At 45.9% G+C, this 22,899-nt stretch overlaps 1 protein-coding gene across 1 annotated transcript in view; it reads left to right on the top strand.

The window, feature by feature from the left end:
• Positions 1-22,899, top strand: part of SMAD6 (SMAD family member 6) — a 107,236-nt gene that overhangs the window by 51,495 nt on the left and 32,842 nt on the right. Inside the window, exon 2 of the mRNA XM_075346061.1 lies at positions 2,692-2,748. Within this exon, the coding sequence (XP_075202176.1) occupies positions 2,692-2,748 (57 nt within the window). The remainder of the gene's footprint in view (positions 1-2,691; positions 2,749-22,899) is intronic.

Below are 22,899 nucleotides of genomic sequence, written 5' to 3' on the forward strand. Positions count from 1 at the left end.
TCTCTCTCTCTCTCCTTTCTCTCTCTCTTTCTCTCCTTCCTCTCTCTCCTTCCTTCCTCTCTCTCTTCTCTCTCTCTCTCCTTCCTCTCTCTCTCCTTCCTCTCTCTCTCCTTCTCTCTCTCTCTCTCCTTCCCCCTCTCTCTCTCTCTCTCCTTCCTCTCTCTCTCCTCTCCTCTCTCTCTCTCCTTCTCTCTCTCTCTCTCCTTCCCCCTCTCTCTCTCTCTCTCCTTCCCCCTCTCTCTCCTTCCTCTCTCTCTCCTTCCTCTCTCTCTCCTTCCTCTCTCTCTCCTTCCTCTCTCTCTCCTTCCTTTCTCTCTCTCTCTTCATCTCTCTCTCCTTTCTCTCTCTTTCTCCTTCCCCACCACCTCTCTCTCTCTCTCTTCCTCCTCTCTCTCTCTCCTTCCTCTCTCTCTCTCCTTCCTCTCTCTCTCTCCTTCCTCTCTCTCTCCTTCCTCTTCTCTCTCCTTCCTCTCTCTCTCTCCTTCCTCTCTCCTTCCTCTCTCTCTCTCCTTCCTCTCTCTCTCCTTCCTCTCTCTCTCTCTCCTTTCTCTCTCTCTCTCCTTCTCTCTCTCTCTCTCTCCTTCCTCTCTCTCTCCTTCCTCTCTCTCCTTCCTTTCTCTCTCTCTCTTCTCATCTCTCTCCTTTCTCTCTCTTCTCCTTCCACCACCCACCACCTCTCTCTCTCTCTCTCTCCTTCCTCTCTCTCTCTCCTTCCTCTCTCTCTCTCTCCTTCCTCTCTCTCTCTCTCCTTCCTCTCTCTCTCCTTCCTCTCTCTCTCCTTCCTCTCTCTCTCTCCTTCCTCTCTCCTTCCTCTCTCTCTCCTTCCTCTCTCTCTCCTTCCGTCTCTCTCTCTCTCCTTTCTCTCTCTCTCCTTTCTCTCTCTCTCTCTCCTTTCTCTCTCTCTTTCTCTCCTTCCTCTCTCTCTCTCTCCTCTCTCTCTCTTCTCTCTCTCTCTCTCCTTCCTCTCTCTCTCTCCTTCCTCTCTCTCTCTTCTCTCTCTCTTTCTCTCTCTCCTTCCTCTCTCTCTCTCCTTCCTCTCTCTCTTCTCTCTCTCTCTCCTTCCTCTTTCTCTCTCTCTCCTTCCTCTCTCTCTCCTTCCTCACTCTCTCATTAGATTTTTTCAGAGCAGCACCAAGAGATTATAGTTGGGTGCAAAAATCCTTCATAAAGAGCATCCTACCGTCCGGTCAATATATTAAAAAAAAATCAGAAGGGCAGCACTCCATTTTTCTTCAGGTTTGTCTTTCTTTAATGGCCCATAACACAGGACGTTTCGGTCAGAAGCTGACCATTCTATAACAGTCGGAGAAAGGTCAGTTTCTGACCGAAATGTCCTGTGTTGTGGGCCATTAAAGAAAGATATACTTGAACAAAAAATGGATGGTTGCCTTTTGATTTTTTGAATAATAATAATAATTTGGGGAATCCTGCTGACAGATTCCCTTTTTAAATGCTATATTCCCAAGTGTATAATAAAAATGAGGGCTAGGAAGTATGAGCCACTTTCTTCTAGTGCAGTGACCTTTGTAGTAATTTTCCTTTGGGCACACTGATAATGAAAAAAAGTGAGAAGAAATACTGCAAGCTTAGACTGAAGCCACTCACGTTCTGTCAATGGACATCCCTTTTCACTATTAATCTTTTATATCTTCATTGCAGGTAGGAAATGAGCTAAATCAATCATCACCTTCCACGAGAAATTCATCATTCACTTTTTTCCTTACTTACTTTGGCCGAAAAGATATGAATTGGTTAACATAGTGAATCCCTATGTTTCAGTAAAGTAACATTATGTCATGTGATCACTGCGGCCAGCCAGCGCTGGGGAGAGGGGGGGATAATGGAGATTAAGAAGAGGTTGTCCGAGTAGAGAATAACCCTTTGGCCTTGTTCACACACTGCGGTTTTACCCGTTTTTTTTGCGTTTTAGCTGCAGAAATTTCTTGAGAAAATAATTGTAACCCTTCTGCACATTCCCCAGCAAAACCTATGGAAAAAAAAAATAGCTGTGCGCACACTGCGGTTTTTTCTCAAGAACATTCTGCAGAATTTCTTGAGAAAAAGAATGAGAATGTCACTACTTTTCTGCAGGTAGCTGCGTTTTTTTTTGCCATAGATAAAAGGTAAAAGAACGCAGGGACCAACCTGCGGAAAAACACACAAAAATGCGGTAAAAAACGCATGCAGTTATTGGTGCTTTTTCTTTTTTACTGCAAGTGCGCTATTCTTGCAGACTCAAAAAATTTCTTGAGAAAAATCCTTTTTCTTGTGTGAACAGAGCCTTTAACGCATTTCTTTGAAATTTTTTGTAGTGGCATAAAAAAAAATTTGGTGCCAAATGCTGAGCAAGTCAATCATTGCTTGTTTTCAATACTTTCAACATGTTTTTGTACAAACATTCATTATATGTTTGTGGGCAGCACGTTACTGAATATGCTGCTGACAAACCAGGGTATTAGTCTGCGAAAAAGCTGTGATGTGCAACTTTGAGCTTTTTATGTGTAGGGTCATTGCGTGTATGACAAACCCGATCATGGTGCACTGCTGCCAGTGGACCTGACAGTTCAGTATAAAGATGTTACAGCTATAAAGCTGCAGTAAAATGCCTGCAAACTGTCATGAATTATGGAATTTTGTTGCGCAGACCAAGATTTTGTTGCATAAAATTCACATCCTGTTTCTTTCTTCCAGAATCTCCTCCACCTCCATATTCGCGACTGTCTCCAAAATTTGAACAAAAGCCTCTGGGTGAGTGTGCGCAGTATAATAATGGGTCTTTTCTATTGTCGTCATTGGTCATAAACGTTGTGTGTTTGGATCTTATATTTTTGGAGATATCTGGCTGCTTGTTCATGGTCAGCATAGTCTGTACTTAGGAGGTCTCTAGGATGGTGGAGGCAACTGGCAATGTCCATGTGGTGACGAGGGACAGTATGGGCTTGTGCCTACTCGTACGTGTGCATGAACATCTACAATATATGCCTAGTTCTAGTCTGGAGGCTGGGGACCGGTCCGAACATTGCGATCTGTGACTGTAACCGTTAATGTCTGATGTGCATAGATTCCATAGTGTTTACAGACAATAATTTACTGTACCAACCTTTAGGCCTAGGACGCGGCGAGAAAAACAGTGCAAGTGGAATGCGATAAAAAATTCCTCTCGGATCAATATTACTCTATGGGCAGCTGCCATGAGCGATTGTTTTCTCAGCCCTAATCGGACCGAGAAAACGGTCACAGTATGCTGCAGGTGGAATGTGATCCTGTTCCACTCACACCCATGCAAGTCTATGGGGAGAGAGAAACATCGCCATAGATAAACATTCTCACATCAGCCGGCAACGGAGGAGATGGGGAGATAAATCCCGCAATTGTCTGATCGCACGATCGGACCACAGTCACATGACACTCGGCTCCCGCTGTGCTGCGAGCGTGAGCCGAGTGTCATGCGAGGACTCGCATAAATCCCCGTGTGGCCTCAGCCTTACTATCTTCTGTAGACGTCGAGGACCCATCACTCTTCTGTCCATTTCTGCACATTAGGTCTTCTAATAGAAAACATTCTCAACTTGTATTATTTAGAAATATCAAGGATAAACCTTTCTTGCCTCCATATCACATGCATCGATGTCTGTGCAGCGCTATAGAGGCCATACTATTTTCCATTTATCCAAATCCACCAACAATCTAAAGCAGGCCGTCCGTCCGTCCGTCCAGTCCTTTTTTCGCTCAGAACTGTTGCTAGTGATGTTCTCTAATCCCTTTGCAACTATATAAATGTCATATATGTACTCTATATATATTTAGTCCATTGAGGAAGCTCGTAAATTGAGCCTGCACCATATCAGCAGATTCTGGCTGTGTTACACAGATGGCATCTGCCTTTAACAGCAGCAACCGGAGCCAGCTCACCATTTTACTACACTTGGAATTTTTTAACATTTTTCGGTAATTTAACAGTGTTGTTCAAATTTACAAATTTTTATGCATTGCACTATAATATTCTACAGCGCGTTACAGACGTATCATCAGTGTCCCCATCGGGGCCCACAATCTAGATTCCCTATCATTGGAAAGTAGGAGGCAACCGTATTCTTCAGGGGAAACCCAAGCAGACACGAGGAGACCATACAAACTCCTTGCAGTTATTGTCCTTGGTGGGATTTGGACACTGGACCCCAGCAATGCAAAGCAGCAGTGCTAACCACTGAGCCACCGTGCTGAATTTGTCTTGCAAAAATAAGCCCTCATACAGTTATGCCTACTAAAAAATAAAATTATGGTTCTTTGAGGAAGAAGAGACTAAAAAACGAAAGCTCAAAAAATATTAAATTTTTCTGTCATGTATGCTTGGTTAAATTAATTATTCCCATTTAAGGCAGGGTTTTGTTCTGCAGTTTGCTATTTTATGTCTATAGCTACCAAAAGCGCTATCCTTTTATTTATTTTTATTACATTTGGTCCGATTAATTAAAGGGAACCTGTCAGGTGCAATATGCAGCTAGAATTATGAGCAGTTCTGGGTGCATATTGCTAATCCCTGCCTAACCGTCCCCATATCTAGTAGGATAGATAAAGATCTTTAGAAAAAGTATTTCTAAAGATCTATTATCATATGCTAATGAGGCCAGAGACTAGTCGCAAGGGCGTTATTTCCTTTGACTAGTCGTTCCTCTTAGTACGCCCACAGAGGCGAGAGCTTACATGCTAACATGCTACTGAATGTGCAGCATCAGAGGCACGGTCGCTCTCACCTCTCTGCTGTCACCGCTGGATTTCGGCTCAAGATCAGAACAACCCAGACTTCTGGTCGTGTGCACTACACCAGTTTGAATCCGGGATGCGTACAGCCAGCTTCATAGTAAGCATGACTGGAAGCCCGGGACTTCTGATCATGTGCACTGTGCCGAAATCGAGCGGTGGCAGCAGAGGTGACACCAACCATGTCTCTGAGGCTGCCCCTTCATTAGCATGTTAGCACGTCCACAGGGGCATGCTTACATGCTAAGGAGGCCGACTAGCCAAGAGAAGTGGCACCATTGTGACTAGCCCCTGGCCTCATTAGCATATGATAAAAGATTTTTGCACGTTTTACCGTGTTTTTTCCAATGCATTGCATGGGTGAAAAACGCTGCCAAAAACGCAGAAAGAATTGACATGTTGCATCCTTGTGGTCACCACAAAAATGCACTTAAAATAAAACTGCACTGTGCAGACAGCAAAAATGAAAACTCAGACTTTGCTGGGGAAGCAAAGTCATGCAGTTTTAAAACCAAAAACGCACCCAAAAAAAAGCTACTAAAAACGCAGCGTGCGCACATAGCCTAAGACTGGAGTTAGGCATGGCAGTATTAAAGGGCATCTGACTTCACTGCGCACTGACAAATCATGATATCACACCCATCGGATGCTGAACATCATTAGTGAGATATCGAACACCCCCTCAACTAGTCTTCACCCCTTAACGACCCATGACGTACTGGGTACCAAAATCTGGCAGCGAGATCTGTATGCGCGCCGCTATTACGCTGACTTACCCCGCCCCCATTGGAAGTCACGTGACATGATCACGTGACTTCCGGTGCTTTCCATGGTAGCACAGGGTCATGTGATGACTCCTGTAGCTAACATGAGTCACTTCCTCTCAATGCTGGAATACAGCCATCATTGAAAGTAAAGCAGCATATCTGCAGATCTTCGCTCTGCCATATCTCTAGATCACAGCTGCAGAGCTATCAAATTGCTGATCGATATAGCCCCCTAGGGGGACTAGTAAAATTAAAAAAAAGTAAAAAAAAAAGTTTTAAAAAAACCTAACAGTTCAAATCACCCCCCTTTCACCCCATTGAAAATTAAAGGGTTAAAAAAATAAAAAATATACACATATTTGGCATCGCCGCATTCAGAAACGCCCGATCAAAATATAAAATCAATTAATCTGATTGGTAAATGGCATAGCAGCAAAATAAATTCCATACGCCAAAATTACGTTTTTTGGTCGCCGCAAGTTTTGTGCAACATGCAATAACAGGCGATCAAAACGTAGCATCTGCACAAACATTGTAACATTAAAAACATCCGTTCAAGAGGCAAAAAATAAGCAATCACTAAGCCATAGATCCCGAAAAATGAGAACGCTATGGGTTTCGGAAAATGGCGCAAAACGTGTGCCACTTTTTTTTGGACAAGCTTGTGAATTTTTTTAACCCCTTAGATACTAGTAAACCTATTCATGTTTGGTGTCTACAAACCCGCACCGACCTGAGGCATCACATAGACACATCAATTTTATAGTAAAGTGATCATGTTGAATAAAATATCCCAAAAACATTTTTTGCAATTTTTCCGCACTTGGAATTTTTTTGCTGTTTTCCAGTACACTATATGGTAAAACGTATGGTTTCATTTAAAACTACAACTCGTCCCGCAGAAAACAAGCCCTCATATGGCAAGATTGACGGAAAAATAAAAAAGTTACGGTTAAAAAAAAAAAATAATTAATTAAAAAAAATGAAATTAAAAAGATACGGCTATCGGAAGAAGAGAGGAAAAAAAAACAAAACAAAAAAACGAAAAATGCCCGGGGGCTGAAGGGGTTAACCATACATTTCCAATATCCTAACTAGTTTTCCATTCACTGCAATCACTTAGGTTAACACCATGCCGAACCAGCCCTGTGGACAGTGGTGGCATGGCGGACCTTTAATGAAGGGGCTCGCTGGGGTAAGATGCACAAATTTCATAAATAAGCACTTTTCACGTAATTAATTAGGCGCATCTGTTAATTAGAGACATGAAATTTAATCAGGGACATTTCTGGAGTAAGTTTTGTCACTAAAGTTGGGTAACTCTTCATGAATTTGAGGGGGCGGCCATAGCTGCACCCCGTCCTGTCCATGTTATGCCCATATTGGCACAGTTGGTAGAAACCAGCATGTAAACTCTAAAAGTCGCAATGTTTTTGTGCAACTTCTACATTACGCAAAAATAATAATATTGCAACAAGTTATTTTATGGCAGAATTGTGAAGTAAACGCCTTACTGAGTTGGGGTCCTAGTTTTTTGTTTTTTTTTGATGATTTAATATAAACATGGCACTATTATAGCAAAAAGGTAGTTCTATGGGACGTAACTTTTCCTTTTGGAGAAGACGTTGGAGACTTCCCAGGAAGCTTAGGCAGGAGTCTCTCTGTGTTTATTTAGTCAGCGTTATAATGAGGTTGTCCATCTTGAACTTGTTCACCGGAGCATTGTACCTTTTGGCTGTTGAGGTTGGAGTAGAGCCGTCCACTGGAGAATGTCTTATGTCGGCTTAATGCCGCTGTCATGGTCTAAAAGCACATAGTGAGTGATGTCTTAGGCTGTGTGCACACGTTGCGTTTTTTTACCGCGGAAACGCTGCGTTTAGAACCGCAGCGTTTCAGTGGCAAATTGCATGCTTTTAGCTTTCCCAGCAAAGTGTATGAGAAAGCCGAAAAATCAGTGCACACGCTGCGTTTCTAAACGCAGCGTTTTGGATGCCAAAAATCGGTGCGGAAAGAAAAGCAGCATGTCACTTCTTTTGTGCGTTGTGGCTGCGTTCTCTCCCCCATTGAAATCAATGATGTGGGTCAGACCGCAGCTACACCGCAGTGAGCTGCTTTTTTGTTGCGGTCCGCGGGCTTTGTCGGCATAGAGAACGCAGGCATTTACCTGGAAGTGAGGTCAAGAGGTTTCCTGTTGACTTCACTTCCTGGCAAAGTCCTGGAAAGCCCCCGGTGTCGCCAAAGTGCCCGCCCCGACCCCCCTCCCGAAAATCCAACATGGCCGCGCGCACAGTAGCGCACCGGCCGCCCTGCTCCTATGATTTCTGTCGCATGTGCCTTGAGACATGCGACAGAAAAATGCCCCCCAGGCCCTGCCAGGTCACCCCCTATTCCCCCCGGTATTCCCCCTTACCTGTCCAGTCGCAGCGCTGATCCCCCGCGGCCCCCTCCTTCTTCACAGCAGACGCCGGTCAGTGCGGTCACATGAGCAGAGCAGCTGACAGCTTCTTGTGTTCAGAGAGCTGTGCTGGCTGCTCGCACTCTGCAGCTGTGACCCGGGGACAGTGGGTGCAGATTTTTGGCACCCACTCTCCTCAAATGGAGGGTCTGCCCTCCTAGAAAATGGGGGATACGTTCCCTGAACATGCCCCCATATTCTAGAAGGTCCAGAGCCGACGTGGGACGTCCAAATGGATTTCTGCGGACCCATTTTTTTCAATTTTTTTGATTAAATTGGTGAACGAGGGAAAGATTTGAGGAGTGTTTTTTCTAATAAAAATTTTTTTGTCATTTTTTTTTGCTTTTGTTTACTGTCAATTAGTTATGTCTGGTATCTGATAGACGCCGTGACATCACTAATTGCTGGGCTTGATGCCAGGTGACATTACATATCTGGTATCAACCCCATTTATTACCCGGTTGGCCAACGCACCAGGGCGCGGGATGAGTTGGGGCGAAGCGCCAGGATTGGCGCATCTAATGGATGCGCCACTTCTGGGGCGGCTGCGGCCTGCTATTTTTAGGCTGGGAAGAGTCCAACAACCATGGCTCTTCCCACCCTGAGAATACCAGACCCCAGCTGTCAGCTTCACCTTGGCTGGTGATCTAATTTGGGGGGACCCCACGTTATTTTTTTTTTTTTAATTCTTTATTTATAAATAAAAAAAAAAAGCCTGGGGAGCCCTCCAAATTGATCACCAGACAAGATGAAGCTGCCAGCTGTGGTTTGCAGGCTACAGCTGTCTGCTTTACCCTGACTGGCTATCAAAAATAGGGGGGACCCCACGCCATTTTTTTTTTTGGGATAAATACTAAGCTAGGCACCCTTTAGTGCCACATGAAAGGTACTAAAGGTGTCAGCTTAGAATATGCAGGCGGGGGTGGGACATTGTATGTATTTGATATCCATTCATCCATTGACGCTTTTTTGGCTGTGTGCCCACAATCAGGTTTTACAGTGGTTTGGGCGCTGAGTGTTTTCCCTGCGTCCATAACGCTGCGTTGTGCAGTAGACGCACAGTGGAAGGATTTTTGGAGATCCCATGCCCACTGTGCTTCTTTTCTCCGCAGCATAAACTGACCGGTGGCGTGGCTTCCCGAGCCTCAGCATGTCAATTTATGCTGCGGAGACGAGCGTGTTCTCTGCAGGTAGAATAGAGCTAAAGTCCACAGCAGCCTGAACCCAAATCGTGGGCATGGGCAGCTGCGTTCTCCCGTGGACAACACTCACATCTCTGCAGGAAGGCTGACACTGTGTACTAGACGCCGTGTCGCTGGATCACGGCCACATAGCCTAAAAGTTAGAATATTGTTGGTACAGCAACATTTTGGGTGAAGTAGCTGTGGATTCAAAATGCTTAATATACTCCTGAATAAAATCCGTGAGGGATGCAGATTCCAAAATGGGGTCACTTGTGGGGGGTTTCTGATGTATAGGTACCCAAGGGGCCCTGCTAATGTGACATGGTGCGCGAAGTTTATTTCAACTTTTCCAAAATTCAAACGGTGCTCCTTCCATTCCAAGCCCTCCCATTTATCCAAACAGAATGTGGAGAAGAAGGAAATGACATCACAGGTTTTTTTTTTCCAAAGGTCTGTGTTCAACCAACTTTATTAACACTGAGAAGTCTTAAAAAACGCACCTGAAAAACGCATGCGTTTTCGATGCGTTTTTCTCAAAAAGCATTGTTTACAATTGTCCTCTCTGCCTGAGGGTGCATTTTTTTCCGCGCTGAAAAAAAAGCAACGTGTGCACATAGCCTTATACACGAATAGAACAGCCATGAGTGATCTTCTGTGAAACCTTCAAGTAACAGGTCCATATCTGATATCTGTACTAACAATCTGTTTATTATATAGTCTAGTAATGAATGTTCATGAGATTGTGGGCACGTCCACCAACAATATATACATCTGTACAGCTGTCAGATTCACTCCAGGTGGAGATTGATCAGCCATGTTGGACGTTTGCCTCCAGGTATTATCCTACCCAACTATTGGGGGTGTATCCTTACAATAAAACTTTCAGGTCAGTTTATTAGTAGTTATAGGCTTGACGGGATTGTCCACTACTAAGGGGTACTTTGCACACTACAACATCGCAGGTCAAACAGAAAGTGATGCACATCTGGCGTCGCTGTCGACATCGGAGTATGTGAATTCTTTTTCCAACGATTAACGAGCGCAAAAGCGTTGAAATCGATTGATCGGTGTAGCGTCGGTCATTTCCATAATTTCGGAAGGACCAATGTTACGATGTTGTTCCTCGTTCCTGCGGCAGCACACATCGCTGTGTGTGAAGCCGCAGGAGCGAGGAACATCGCCTTACCTGCGTCCCAGCTGCAATAAGGAATGAAGGAGGTGGGCGGGATGTTTACGTTTTGCTCATCTCCGCCCCCCTGCTTCTATTGGCTGCCTGCCGTGTGACGTCGCTGTGACGCCGCACGACCCGCCCCCTTAGGAAGGAGGCGGGTCGCCGGCCAGAGCGACGTCGCAGGGCAGGTAAGTACATGTGAAGCTGCCGTAGCGATGTTCGCTACGGCAGGTATCACAAGATATCGCAGCTGCGACGGGGGCGGGGACTATCGCGCTCAGCATCGCTACCATCGGCTTGCGATGTCATAGTGTGCAAAGTACCCCTAAGACAACCCCTTCTGATTCCACACGTTTCGCCCAGGTAAAATAATAAAACTTACACTCACCTCCCATACCGGCGCCGTTCCAACGAGCCTCCCATCCAATCAGTGCCAGTTTCTGTTTCCCGTTCTTCGGACCAAATGAGTTACTCAACAGGAAGTGAATGTTGCGGCTGCGCACATTTCCTGTTGATTGCTTGTTTGATCCAAAGGCACAGAGAAGGAAGTCGGCGCTGATTGGACTCTGGCCTCATATAACCTCAAAACCTCACATGAGCCCTGCATACTGCTACAACGGCGCCAGTACAGGAGGGGAGTTTAGGCTTTATTATTTTACCTGCGGGAAACTTGTGGAATCAGAAGGGATTGTCCTAGTAGTGGACAACCCCATTAATCACTATGTAAGGTACAAGTTTAATAGAGGAACACTGAGCCTAGAGTACAGGTTTGTTTTAGACTGGCTGGCTGACTGGCTGATTTATCTTGTTAGAGGGAACCTGTCACCATATTTGACTATAAGCTGTGGCCACCACCACTGAGCTCTTATATACAGCATTCCAGAACACTGTATATAAGAGCCCAGGCCGCTGTGTAGAACGTAAAAAAAACCACTTTTATAATACTCACCTAAAGGGCGGTCCAGTCTAATGGATGTCGCTTTTCTCCAGTCTGGCGCCTCCTCTCTGCAGCGATCACGGTCCTCCTTCTTCTGAGGCCAGTGTGCATGACGCATCTTACGTCATGCACTCTAGCCGGCATTGAGGTCCTGCGCAGGCAGGGCAGATCAAAGTATTGTAGTGCACATGCGCGGACGGTCTTTAACCTTTCCTCACGCCTGCGCATTACAGTACTTTGATCTGCCCTCAGCAGGGCATATGAAAGTGCGCCTGCTTAGGATTGCAATGTCGGCTTGTGTGGATGACGTAGACTCATAGGAGGGGACAGAGATCGCAGCAGAGAGGAGGCGCCTGAGCGGAAAGCAGCTACACTCATCGGACCGGACCGTCCCACTATGTGAGTATTATAAAAGTGTTTTTCATGTTCTACACAGTGGCCTGGGCTCTTATATACAGTATTCTGGAATGCTGTATATAAGAACTCGGTGGTGGTGGCCGCTGCTTATAGTCGCCAAATCTGGTGACAGTTTCCCTTTAATGACCACTGATTTGACTACATATAAGCTAATCAGCTCATTATTTGGCTACAGTCATGATTTGCGTTGCCGACGTGACTTTATCAATGCAGGTGGAAGCAGCAGACAGCCGTGGTGGGTCCCGGGGGGGGGTGAGGGCCTGCTGTCCTGTTATGTTACGGCATTTGGGGTCCATTTTCCTGAAAGTGGACAACCCCTTTTAGAATTTACCTTTCTTATGTAATCTCTTAGCATGGACCTGTGATAATATTTAGTTGAACATTAGCACCTAAGCACCATTATGGTAGCATTTAGCCATGCTAATTTCCTTTCATTGTAAATGAGCCATGGATGCGGTGCCTCATTCATACCAATAGACATGGTATTCAGCAGAGGCACCTCCTGACATGTTGTGAAGGGGTCTGTCATCGTGACAGCTTTTCTTTAAGTACGTGGGTAGCTCTAATAATGCTGGTGTACCTGTAAGCAGATAGTCCAGTTTGAACAGGCAGCACTGAATGCTCTGTATTCCCCGTTGGGGACACACCTGCTAGACTTCAGAGTGGAAGAAAGCGTTTTTTATGGGCTTCGATATGGATTTTAGAATAAATTAGTTATGCTGTTTTGATTTTGTATTCTAACATTAATAAATGTTCCGTGATACATCCTGTGAGGCGATCCTTCTAACATTAATAAATGTGCCCTGATGCATCCTGTGAGGCGATCCTGCTAACATTAATAATTGTGCCTGATGCATATTGTGAGGCGATCCTTCTAACATTAATAAATGTGCCCTGATGCATCCTGTGAGGCGATCCTGCTAACATTAATAATTGTGCCTGATGCATATTGTGAGGCGATCCTTCTAACATTAATAAATGTGCCCTGATGCATATTGTGGGGCGATCCTTCTAACATTAATAAATGTGCCCTGATGCATTCTGTGAGGCGATCCTTCTAACATTAATAAATGTGCCCTGATGCATCCTGTGAAGCGATCCTTCTAAGATTAATAATTGTGCCCTGATGCATCCTGTGAGGCGATCCTTCTAACATATTAATAAATGTGCCCTGATACATCCTGTGAGGCGATCCTTCTAACATTAATAAATGTGCCCTGGTGCATTCTGTAAGGCGATCCTTCTAACATTAATAAATGTCCCCTGATGCATCCTGTGAGGCGATCCTTCTAACATTAATAAATGTCCCCTGATGCATCCTGTGAGGCGATCCTTCTAACATTAATAAATGTTCCCTGATGCATCCTGTGAGGCGATCCTTCTGCTCGTGCAGATGTTCCTACTACCATGCAGACATCTCTGCATCACAGACTTTTAGTTGATCTTTTGCTACTGAAGGGTACAATATCTTGAAGTATAATTTAAACAGTGTTCCCAAATTAATTAAGCAGTATTCTTTTCCTAAACAGACCGGTGAGAGTGCTCTCTTTGCTCTCTTCAGCAAACAGCTAATGTTCTATTGTAAACCGTGTCCATTTGACAAATGTCCAACCTCCCAAAATTCCGTATTTACTCCTTGTGTAAATATTATTTCCATTATTTCACTAAACTAATTGCTCTGTCTCCATTAGTCAAACAAATCAGGCGGAGGAAGGATGGCTGCTGGACCTGTAATACACTGGGCAGTGTGAGGGGTATTGGGTGGGGTGGATCATCTCCATTATCGGCCATGATTCGAACACATTAGTTAAAGCCATTGAATCTGCAAATAGCCAGACTTTATTGTATAGCTAAGCTATGGATAATGATAATCACCTATTTTTGCAGTAGATTGCTCAGGAACAACCCCCCCCATCAAATTTTTTTTTTTTTTTGCAAAGGGTGGTTTGATTTGGTGCAAAGTGTAAAATTGGAACATAAACTGACATGACGTGGATTGAAAATCCATTCTATACACCATAGATCTTCATTTTTTCCTCCTCTGCATCATGTGTATGACATGTTTTAATTCTACATTAGAAAATCTGCAGCATATCCTGTAATGGTGAATATACCCATAAAGGGAACCTGTCAGGTCCGTTATGCGTTCTAACCTACAAGCAGGGTGATGTGTGGCCTAGTAACCCCTTCCTACCCATCCCTGTGTTGTAATATTGTGTAAAATGAATGTATAAAAAAAGTTTTATAACGTGTTCCCCATGTAAATGATCAGAGGCTCTAGTCCCCTGGGCGTCGCTTCGGCTCGTGGGCGTTTGCATGCTTTCTGTGGTATCACGCCCCTGTGGGCATGATACAGTGGATTTACATTAGCAATGTCAGTCAGCTCCTGGAGATCCCGCGCATGCGCACTTCTCACTCGCGCAGCCTTCTTATCCGGGTGTTTACTTGCCGTCTTTGGACGTGCTCTGCTCCTGGTCGGAAACTGCAGGAGTCTTCTGATCATGCGCAGTGCACTTGTGAAACCGACAAGCAAACACCTGGATAAGAAGGCTGCGCGAATGGCAAGCAATGCGATCCCAATTCACCTACATTATGCTTCTGCTACAATGCAACGTAAAGGGATCTTTGGTGGTTCAGTAGTCCATCTTCCTGTGTAAAAAGTAAATTATATGAGGATATTAACATATGTCGCCCGATATATCGTACCGTGTGACACCGGCATAAGGGCTGAATACATATTCTTGTGTTTTTTTTATGACCCGTGTGTCTGAATAAATCCGAGACTTGTCTGATTTTGATCTAATCACACTGATAAAAATCAGATTAAAATCGCTCTTAAAAATCAGTCTGGGTTTTGTTTGTTTTTTTTTTACATATGAACAAAAATCACTGATATCTGAAGTCTAAAGGGTACTTTACACGCTGCAATATCTGTACCTATATCGGTTGTGCGACACGGGCAAATTGCTGCCCGTGGCGCACAACATCGCTTACACCCGTCACACGTACTTACCTTCCCTGCAACGTCGCTGTTGCCGGCGAACCGCCTCTTTTCTAAGGGGGCGGTTCATTCGGCGTCACACGGCAGCCGTCCAATAGCAGAGGAGGGGCGGAGATGAGCAGCTGGAACATGCCGCCCACCTCCTTCCTTCCTCATTGCTGGTGGACGCAGATAAGCAGATGTCCGTCGTTCCTGCGGTGTCACACATAGCTGTGTGCTGCCTCAGGAACGACGAACAACATCGTACCTGCAGCAGCAACGATATTTTGAAAAGGAGCGACGTGTCAATGAGCAACGATTTTTCACGTTTTTGCGCTCATTGATCGTCGCTCCTTGATGTCACACGCTGCTATGTCGCTAACGGCGCCGGATGTGCGTCACCAACGACGTGACCCCGACGATATATCGTTAGCGATGTCACAGCGTGTAAAGCACCCTTAAGGCTGGGTTTGCACTGCGCAATTATAGCCATTAACTAACCCCCCCACCCCTAGATCAGCTGCAGGTAAGCTGCTTGTTTAATAGCCCTTCAATATGCACAGAGCTATGGTTAATATGATCTTTCTGTGCATTGGCTGCCATAGGTCTCGGCAGCACGTGGCCTGTTTACACAGGATGTGCTGCCAAAATGGTGGTTAATATGTTCGTTCTGTGTATTGGCTGCCAAAGTTCTCGGCAGCACCCGGCCTGATCCGACAAGATGTGCTGCCAACAACGATGGTTAATATGATCATTCTGTGTATCGGCTGCCATAGTTCTTGGCAGCACGCGGCCTGTTTACGGCAGCACACGGCCTGTTTACGGAAGCATGCGGCCTGTTTACACATGATGTGCTGCCAACAATGATCACCGATCAATGTTTTGTTCATTCCATGATTAGCAGCCTTTTTAGACATGCTGACTATCCTGAAATGCTTATTTCCAATTATATCTGCCCATCTAAATATTTCCTTAGAGCTTATTCATCAGATGTCATTTCAGAAATGGCTGCAAAATTTCAGTGGTTTTGTCGCAACTTCAGGAAATGATGGTGAAACTCCTAATGTAAGTGAGTAAGCCCTTATGGCTTGTGCACCCAGTATTACCATTTGTGCTCCTTGCTGAGCGGCTGCCTGAATGCCTTTTTGGGCACTGATTGACTAATTTTGTAGGTTCATTAGGAATATGATCTCCTAATTAATTCTCAGATAAGAAATGCCTAGATTTCATCAGTTTGCCCTTACGTTGCCGTCTTATGGAAGCGACCAGCAGCATTCAGTAAATGTTAAGAAATGGTAGTATCCGTCTTCGATCCCCGGCACGTCCAGCAGTGTGCGTCTTCAGCTCTCATACTTGTGCAAGACGTTCCTTCTGGTAATGGAGAAGGAACAATGTGGGTAACTTGTTAAAACAAAGTTTCTTGTGCTTCAGTAGCAGAGGGAGGAAGGAAGGAAACCTGCAGGAATAAACAACTTCAAGAATGTTAATGTGGGTAATTAAGTATGGTAACTATGAAGCATTTAAAGGCTTCGTGTAACCTTATCCTTCCAGCTCCATGTTTCAGCCTGCTTTGTGGTCAGGGCAGTTGAAATTTTACATGCTACAGACAAAAGGAGGGGGTGGGTGTAACAGGAGGAGGGGATGTAGACCCCGCAGGCAGTGCCGCTCGCTCTGCAGGGATCCACTGGTGACTTGGTGACATTGCTCTGAACCACTGCACTTACCTGGATTATACGGGCTTCACCTGAACATCTGGCTGCGGATTACTCCCAGCTCTTTATTCTTTTTGATGAATAAGTTAGATACCTGACAGGTTGGTTGGGATTTTCCTACTTTTTTGTTTTGTTTGATGATTAAATACACTCACCATCATTACTTAAACTTATTGGGCTAGTACAAACAGATACCACAATGCCCATATAAGCGCTGACGATGAACAGAGTTGCAATCACATCTTCTACTGGAGATTCCTAGAAACCAAATGTCCTTTCTCATGACCTGTTTCATTGTCATGGCATAATAATAATAATAATTTATTCATTTATATAGCGCTATTAATTCCATAGCACTTTACATACATTGGCAACACTGTCCCCATTGGGGCTCACAATCTAAGGTCCCTAACTGTATGTTTTTTGGAGTGTGGGAGGAAACCGGAGAACCCGGAGGAAACCCACGCAAACACGGGGAGAACATACAAACTCCTTGCAGATGGTGTCCTTGGTGGGATTTGAACCCAGGCTAACCACTGAGCCACCCGTGCTGACAATGCCAAGTATAACAACATTTTCAGGAATAATGCTCGAGTCCCCCATTGACTTCCATTATACTCGAGCGCTTGGATGGGCACGACTCGAGCATCCAAGGGCTCTTTAGGAGTACAGAACTCCTTGCAGATGGTGTCCTTTGTGGGAATTGAACCCAGGACCCCAGCGCTGCAAGACTGCAGTGCTAACCACTGAGCCACCCATGGCAAAAATCCTAGACTAGCTTTTAAAGGGGCTGTGCCATTAGTATCACCCCAATCATATATGCACCTTGTATTGGTACCCCTCCCCATCAGCTGCTATCCCTCTAGAGCAGTCATGGCGAACCTTTTACAGGCCGAGTGCCCAAACTGTAGCCCTAAACCTATTTTTTTTTCCGAAGTGCCAACCAATCCTATTATGTAAATAATTGATTGTAACCTTACCTTTGCCATCTTCTCTTCAGCAGGGGGCATCACGCTCGTGCATGCTTACCACGCATTGAAGCTGAGCCCCTGCCCTTTCCAGACACAGCAGTTGGATTATTCCTTCTGGAATAAAAATTGCAGCATATTAGAGATTTTAGCATAGAATGTAATCAGATGTCACCCTGTAATCCACATCTACATTTCAAAGTCTGAACATCTTGAAATCCCATAAAGATGTAAGAGTTGCTCCCCCCCTTCATTGTGTAGTTCTGTCCCCCTTCCTGGCCACTTCCTGGTAAACATGTCCCCCATCCTGATATACATTTCCTACATTCTGGTATATTTGTCCACATCATGGCCCCATCCTGGTAAATGTACCCCATCCTGGTAAATGTACCCCATCATTGTAAATGTATCCCATCCTGGAATGTTCCCCCATGCTGTTAAATGACCCCATCCTGGTATATGTACCTCATCCAGGCATGTTCCCTTATCCTGGTAAATGTCCCCTTTCCTGGTAAATGTACCCCATCCTGGTAAATGTCACCCTTCCTGCTAAATGTTCCCCATCCTGACATGTTCATGTACCCCCATCCTGGCATGTTTCCCCCCCATCCTTTCATGTTTCTCCCCCATTCTGGTAAATGTATCCCCCCATCCTGGTAAATGTATCACCCATACTGGTAAATGTACCCCTTCCTGGCATGTTTCCCTTCCTGCTAAATGTACCCCATCCTGGCTTGTTTCCCCCCATTCTTGCAGTCATGTTTACCCCCCATCCTTGCAGTCATGTTTCCCCCATCTTTGCAGCCATGTTTCCCCCATCTTTGCAGCCATGTTTCCCCCATCTTTGCAGCCATGTTTCCCCCATCTTTGCAGCCATGTTTCTCTCCCTCTTTGCAAATTTCTCTCCCTCTTTGCACGTTTCCCCCATCTTTGCAGCCATGTTTGCCCCATGCTCTGTATGCCCTGTGCTCTGTTTGCCTTGTGCTCTGTTTGTATATGCCCCGTCCTCCCATGTTTGCCTTGTGCTCTGTTTGTATATGCCCCGTCCTCCCATGTTTGCCTTGTGCTCTGTTTGTATATGCCCCGTCCTCCCATGTTTGCCTTGTGCTCTGTTTGTATATGCCCCGTCCTCCCATGTTTGCCCTGTGCTCTGTTTGTATATGCCCCGTGCTCCCATGTTTGCCCCGTGCTGGCTCTGTCCCCCGTGCTCCCCATGTTTCCCCCGTGCTCCCCATGTTTCCCCCGTGCTCCCCATGTTTCCCCCGTGCTCCCCATGTTTCCCCCGTGCTCCCCATGTTTCCCCCGTGCTCCCCATGTTTGCCCCGTGCTCCCCATGTTTCCCCCGTGCTCCCCATGTTTCCCCCGTGCTCCCCATGTTTCCCCTGTGCTCCCCATGTTTTCCCCATGTTTCCCCCGTGCTCCCCATGTTTCCCCCGTGCTCCCCATGTTTCCCCTCTGCGCTCCATGTTCCCCCCCCATGCTGGCTCTGTCCCCCATGCTCCCCATGTTTCCCCCGTGCGCTCCATGTTCCCTTCCCGTGCTGGCTCTATCCCCCATGCTCCCCATGTTTCCCCCGTGCGCTCCATGTTCCCCCCTGTGCTGGCTCTGTCCCCCGTGCGCTCCATGTTCCCCCCATGCTGGCTCTGTCCCCCGTGCGCTCCATGTTCCCCCCATGCTGGCTCTGTCCCCCATGCTCCCCATGTTTCCCCCGTGCGCTCCATGTTCTCCTCCCGTGCTGGCTCTGTCCCCCATGCTCCCCATGTTTCTCCCGTGCTCGGTATACCCCGTGCTGGCTCTGTTCCCCGAATGCTGGCTCTGTCCCCCATGCTCCCCATGTTTCCCCTGTGCGCTCCATGTTCCCCCCATGCTGGCTCTGTCCCCCGTGCTCCCCATGTTTCCCCCGTGCTGGCTCTGTCCCCCGTGCTCCCCATGTTTCCCCCGTGCTGGCTCTGTCCCCCCACACTTTGGCACAGCCGCGCACACAGCTTAAAAAAAAAAAAAAGAAAACTCACCTTCTGGCCCCTTCCTCCGCTGCTGCGTCCTCAGTCACTTCAGTTCCCGCGCGGCCAGTCCACAAGACCCCGGCGCCGCCTACTGACGCTCTTCCGTCTCCTAGGCAACAGGTCTGCAGCCCAGGAGAGGAGGCGTGTCAGAGCGAGGAGAAATGTCTCCTCTGCTAAACACCACCTTGATCTGCTGGCGCGATCACACCAGCATATCAAAGTGGCTCAGTGTGGCGACAGCTCGCGTGCCAACACAATGGGCTCTGCGTGCCCTGTCTGGCATGCGTGCCATAGGTTCGCCATCACTGCTCTAGAGGATTCCATGCGAGCACGGTCATCCATCTGTAAGGCCAATCTTCACTTGGCGTGGACACTGTATTCTCTATAAAGTACCTGGAACCCCTTAAGGCTATGTGCCCACGCTGCGGAAAATGCGCGGAATTTGCCGCGGATTTTTCGCGGAAATTCCGCAGATTTTTCAACAATCTGCAGCACAGCTACTCCCCAGCCATTTCTATGGCATTTGGGAACTGCTGCGTCCACGCTGCGTTTTTTTCCGCAGCGGAAATAATTCGGATTTCCCTGCGGAAAAATCAGCAGCATGGGAATTATTCCTGCGGACTTCTCCGCAGGGTCCCATACACTTACCTGCCTTGATAGAAGACAACAATGTCACTTTCTCCGTCCGGTGCACAGGAGCGCGGTCGATCCAGGTACAGGAAGGAAGAGGTGGGCGTGGCCTGCACAAGCTCCGGTCATGTGACAGCCGGAGCTAGTGCAGGCCCGCCTACCTTCTCCAGCACAGTGCACCAGACGCTGACAGAGTGACCGGGCCGCCGGAAAGCGAGGTGCTGCATGATGGAGGTAAGTAATATGAACGCCCCGATCACTGCAGCACTTGTTCTGCATTGAGGATGCAGTGCTGAAGCCATGGTACTGTATCCTCAATGCAGAATGCCCGCACCATATCCGCAGGACATTCTACAATACATCCGCAGCATGGAAACAGACAGAAGTTGTGCTGCGGATTTCTGGGAGCTCCTGCGGAATGTCCTGCGGATATAACCGCAGGACACTGTCCCCATGGGCACATAGCCTTAGGCTGCTTTACACACAACGATCTCGTTAGTGATGTGACACGCCCAGATCGTTACTACGATTTGCCGAGATCGCTCATAGGTCGTTTTGTATATTGTTTGACCAAGGCGGTCGTGTGGACACCGTCACACAGCAATCCTCCCAATGATTCCGGCAACGACAGAGGCGTATAATTGTGTCCGCCTTATCAACCATGCCTGCCAAATCAGAACGCAGTTGGCACCACCAATCAGAGCGGAGGAGGCGTGGAGCATTGCTCGTAACGACACGTCCGCGTTGCTGATGACGGACGCACTAAAGATGTTATTCGTCATTGGCAGGGTGTCAAACGTAGCAATATGTCTGCTGCGTTCCAAACGACAAACAATATTTTGAAAATGAACGACGTTTCAACGATTTTCGCTATTTTTAAGATCGTTCGGAGTCGCTCGTAGATGTCACACGCAACGACGTCGCTAACGACGACGGAATTGCGTTACAAAAACCATGACCCCGACGACATATCGTCAGATAAATTGTAGCGTGTAACGGGGCTTTTAGGCTATGTGTGCACGTTGCGTTCTGCCGTGACAAATATTCTGCAGCGTTTTGTCACTGCATGTGTGTTTTGGATGTATTTTGAATGCAGAATAGATGCAGAATTCATGCGTTCTGGATGCTTGCTCTGCCATAGACAGAGCGGGAAAAGTATCTAAAATGCACAAAAGAAGTGACATGTTTCTTTTTAGAACGCATCGATTTTTGTCAAAAATTTGGCATCCAACACGCTGCGTTTATTAAAACGCAACGTGCGCATGGAATTTGCTAAATTCTCATAGACTTTGCTGGGGACGCAGAACGCATGCGTTTACGCTGCAGTATAAAACGCTGCGTAAACGCATGATAAAGGCGCAACGTGCGCACACAGCCTTATCCTAAACCCATGATTTAAGTTTCCTTTGCACATTAATAAAAACTGAGACCTTGGCATTAGATGGTCCGTTTATGCCTCTGAAATTGTTAGATTGGGTCAAACTCTGCGGGAAAATGGAAAAAATGTGACGTTGCCGGCTGCATTCCTTGTGCAACATAACGGTTTTGATGTTACCTTTTATTTTCTGTGTGACTTTTTGATCACTTTTTTTTGTTACATTATTTTGTTTAAGGATAATGAAAAAGCTACATTTTTTACTTTGTTTTTTTATGTTTTCAGTGAACACCCTATGGGTTATAACACATTTGTTATATATAGCTTGCGTTGTTACGGACACGGCGATTGCAAATGTATAAGTTTCTTGTTAATTTGGTTGATTAATAAATTTGTTGCCGGCTGCGTTTCCTTACACATCGAGATGAGGTTTTTGATGTTACTTTTTATTTTCCGTGACTCTTTGATCACCCTTTTATTACATATTTGTATCAGCATAATGGAAAAGATACATTTTTCTTGTTTGCATATGCTTAAATAGCTTGCGTCGTTACGGACACGGCAACACCAAACATACTTTTTTTTTCTCTCTTTCTTTTTTTTCTTCATAAAACTGTTTTTTAGTGGTAGCATATTTTTGTTTTTTCACTCTTAGTAATCTGTTGTCCCTTGTATGAAACTTTTACTTGCCTGATTGCTGATTTATTGTTCTGCATTTCTTGTGTGCTGCGGGATTTGAGATCTGACAGTTTTTATACTGACCTTTTACACCTTTCTTACTGTAGGGTCTTACTCTTACAGGACACAGACACTATTTAACTGCTATCATTTTTTTTTTGTTGTTTTTGTTTTTTCCTACTTTTTGATGATGCTTCCTTTGACAATCTTATTGCATTCTTCCGCAGCCTCTGCCCCCCCCCCCTTTGTGAAACAGAGCGTTATTATTACAGGGGGCTGAGCTAGTCCCACGGCGATGTGCACAATGTCAGTGCCACTCTCTGTTGCTGGCTCAAATCAGCAATAAGGAGCCGGCAACAGTCTGTGTCAAAATCCCAAACATGCAGAGACTAATGACATCACTTTGGGGAGCGTCTCTGATCTCCGAACGCGGGGTATTCTCATACCGCTACTGTTGCCGGTTCATAATTGCTGATCTGAGCCTCCAACAGAGTGCGCTGTCAGTGTGCACATCACTCAACATGCAGGAACTAGCCTAACCCCTGAAATGAGGGTTAGTGAAGACGCTTAGTTTCAGGGAGGGGACGGGCTGTGACATTGACTGCAGCCTCCGCCCCTTGGTGACGCTTCATGCACTGTGATTCTCAAACAAATAATCATTGAAAAAGGAAGTAAGGAAAAAAAATAATAAATAATTTAGTTGGGTAATTTTGAATACAAGTATGTTATAAAATAGTTTAAAGAATGGCACAAATAGGGATTCGGGAGGAAAACTACTTTGACTTCAGACCACCCCTTTAATGATGAGCTTGCAGCAATGAGGTGTATGCCACTTAATGAATTCAGCGCATCTTATCACTA

This window comes from Anomaloglossus baeobatrachus, chromosome 4 (genome assembly GCF_048569485.1).
Source record: "Anomaloglossus baeobatrachus isolate aAnoBae1 chromosome 4, aAnoBae1.hap1, whole genome shotgun sequence".
Taxonomy (NCBI): Eukaryota; Metazoa; Chordata; class Amphibia; order Anura; family Aromobatidae; genus Anomaloglossus; species Anomaloglossus baeobatrachus.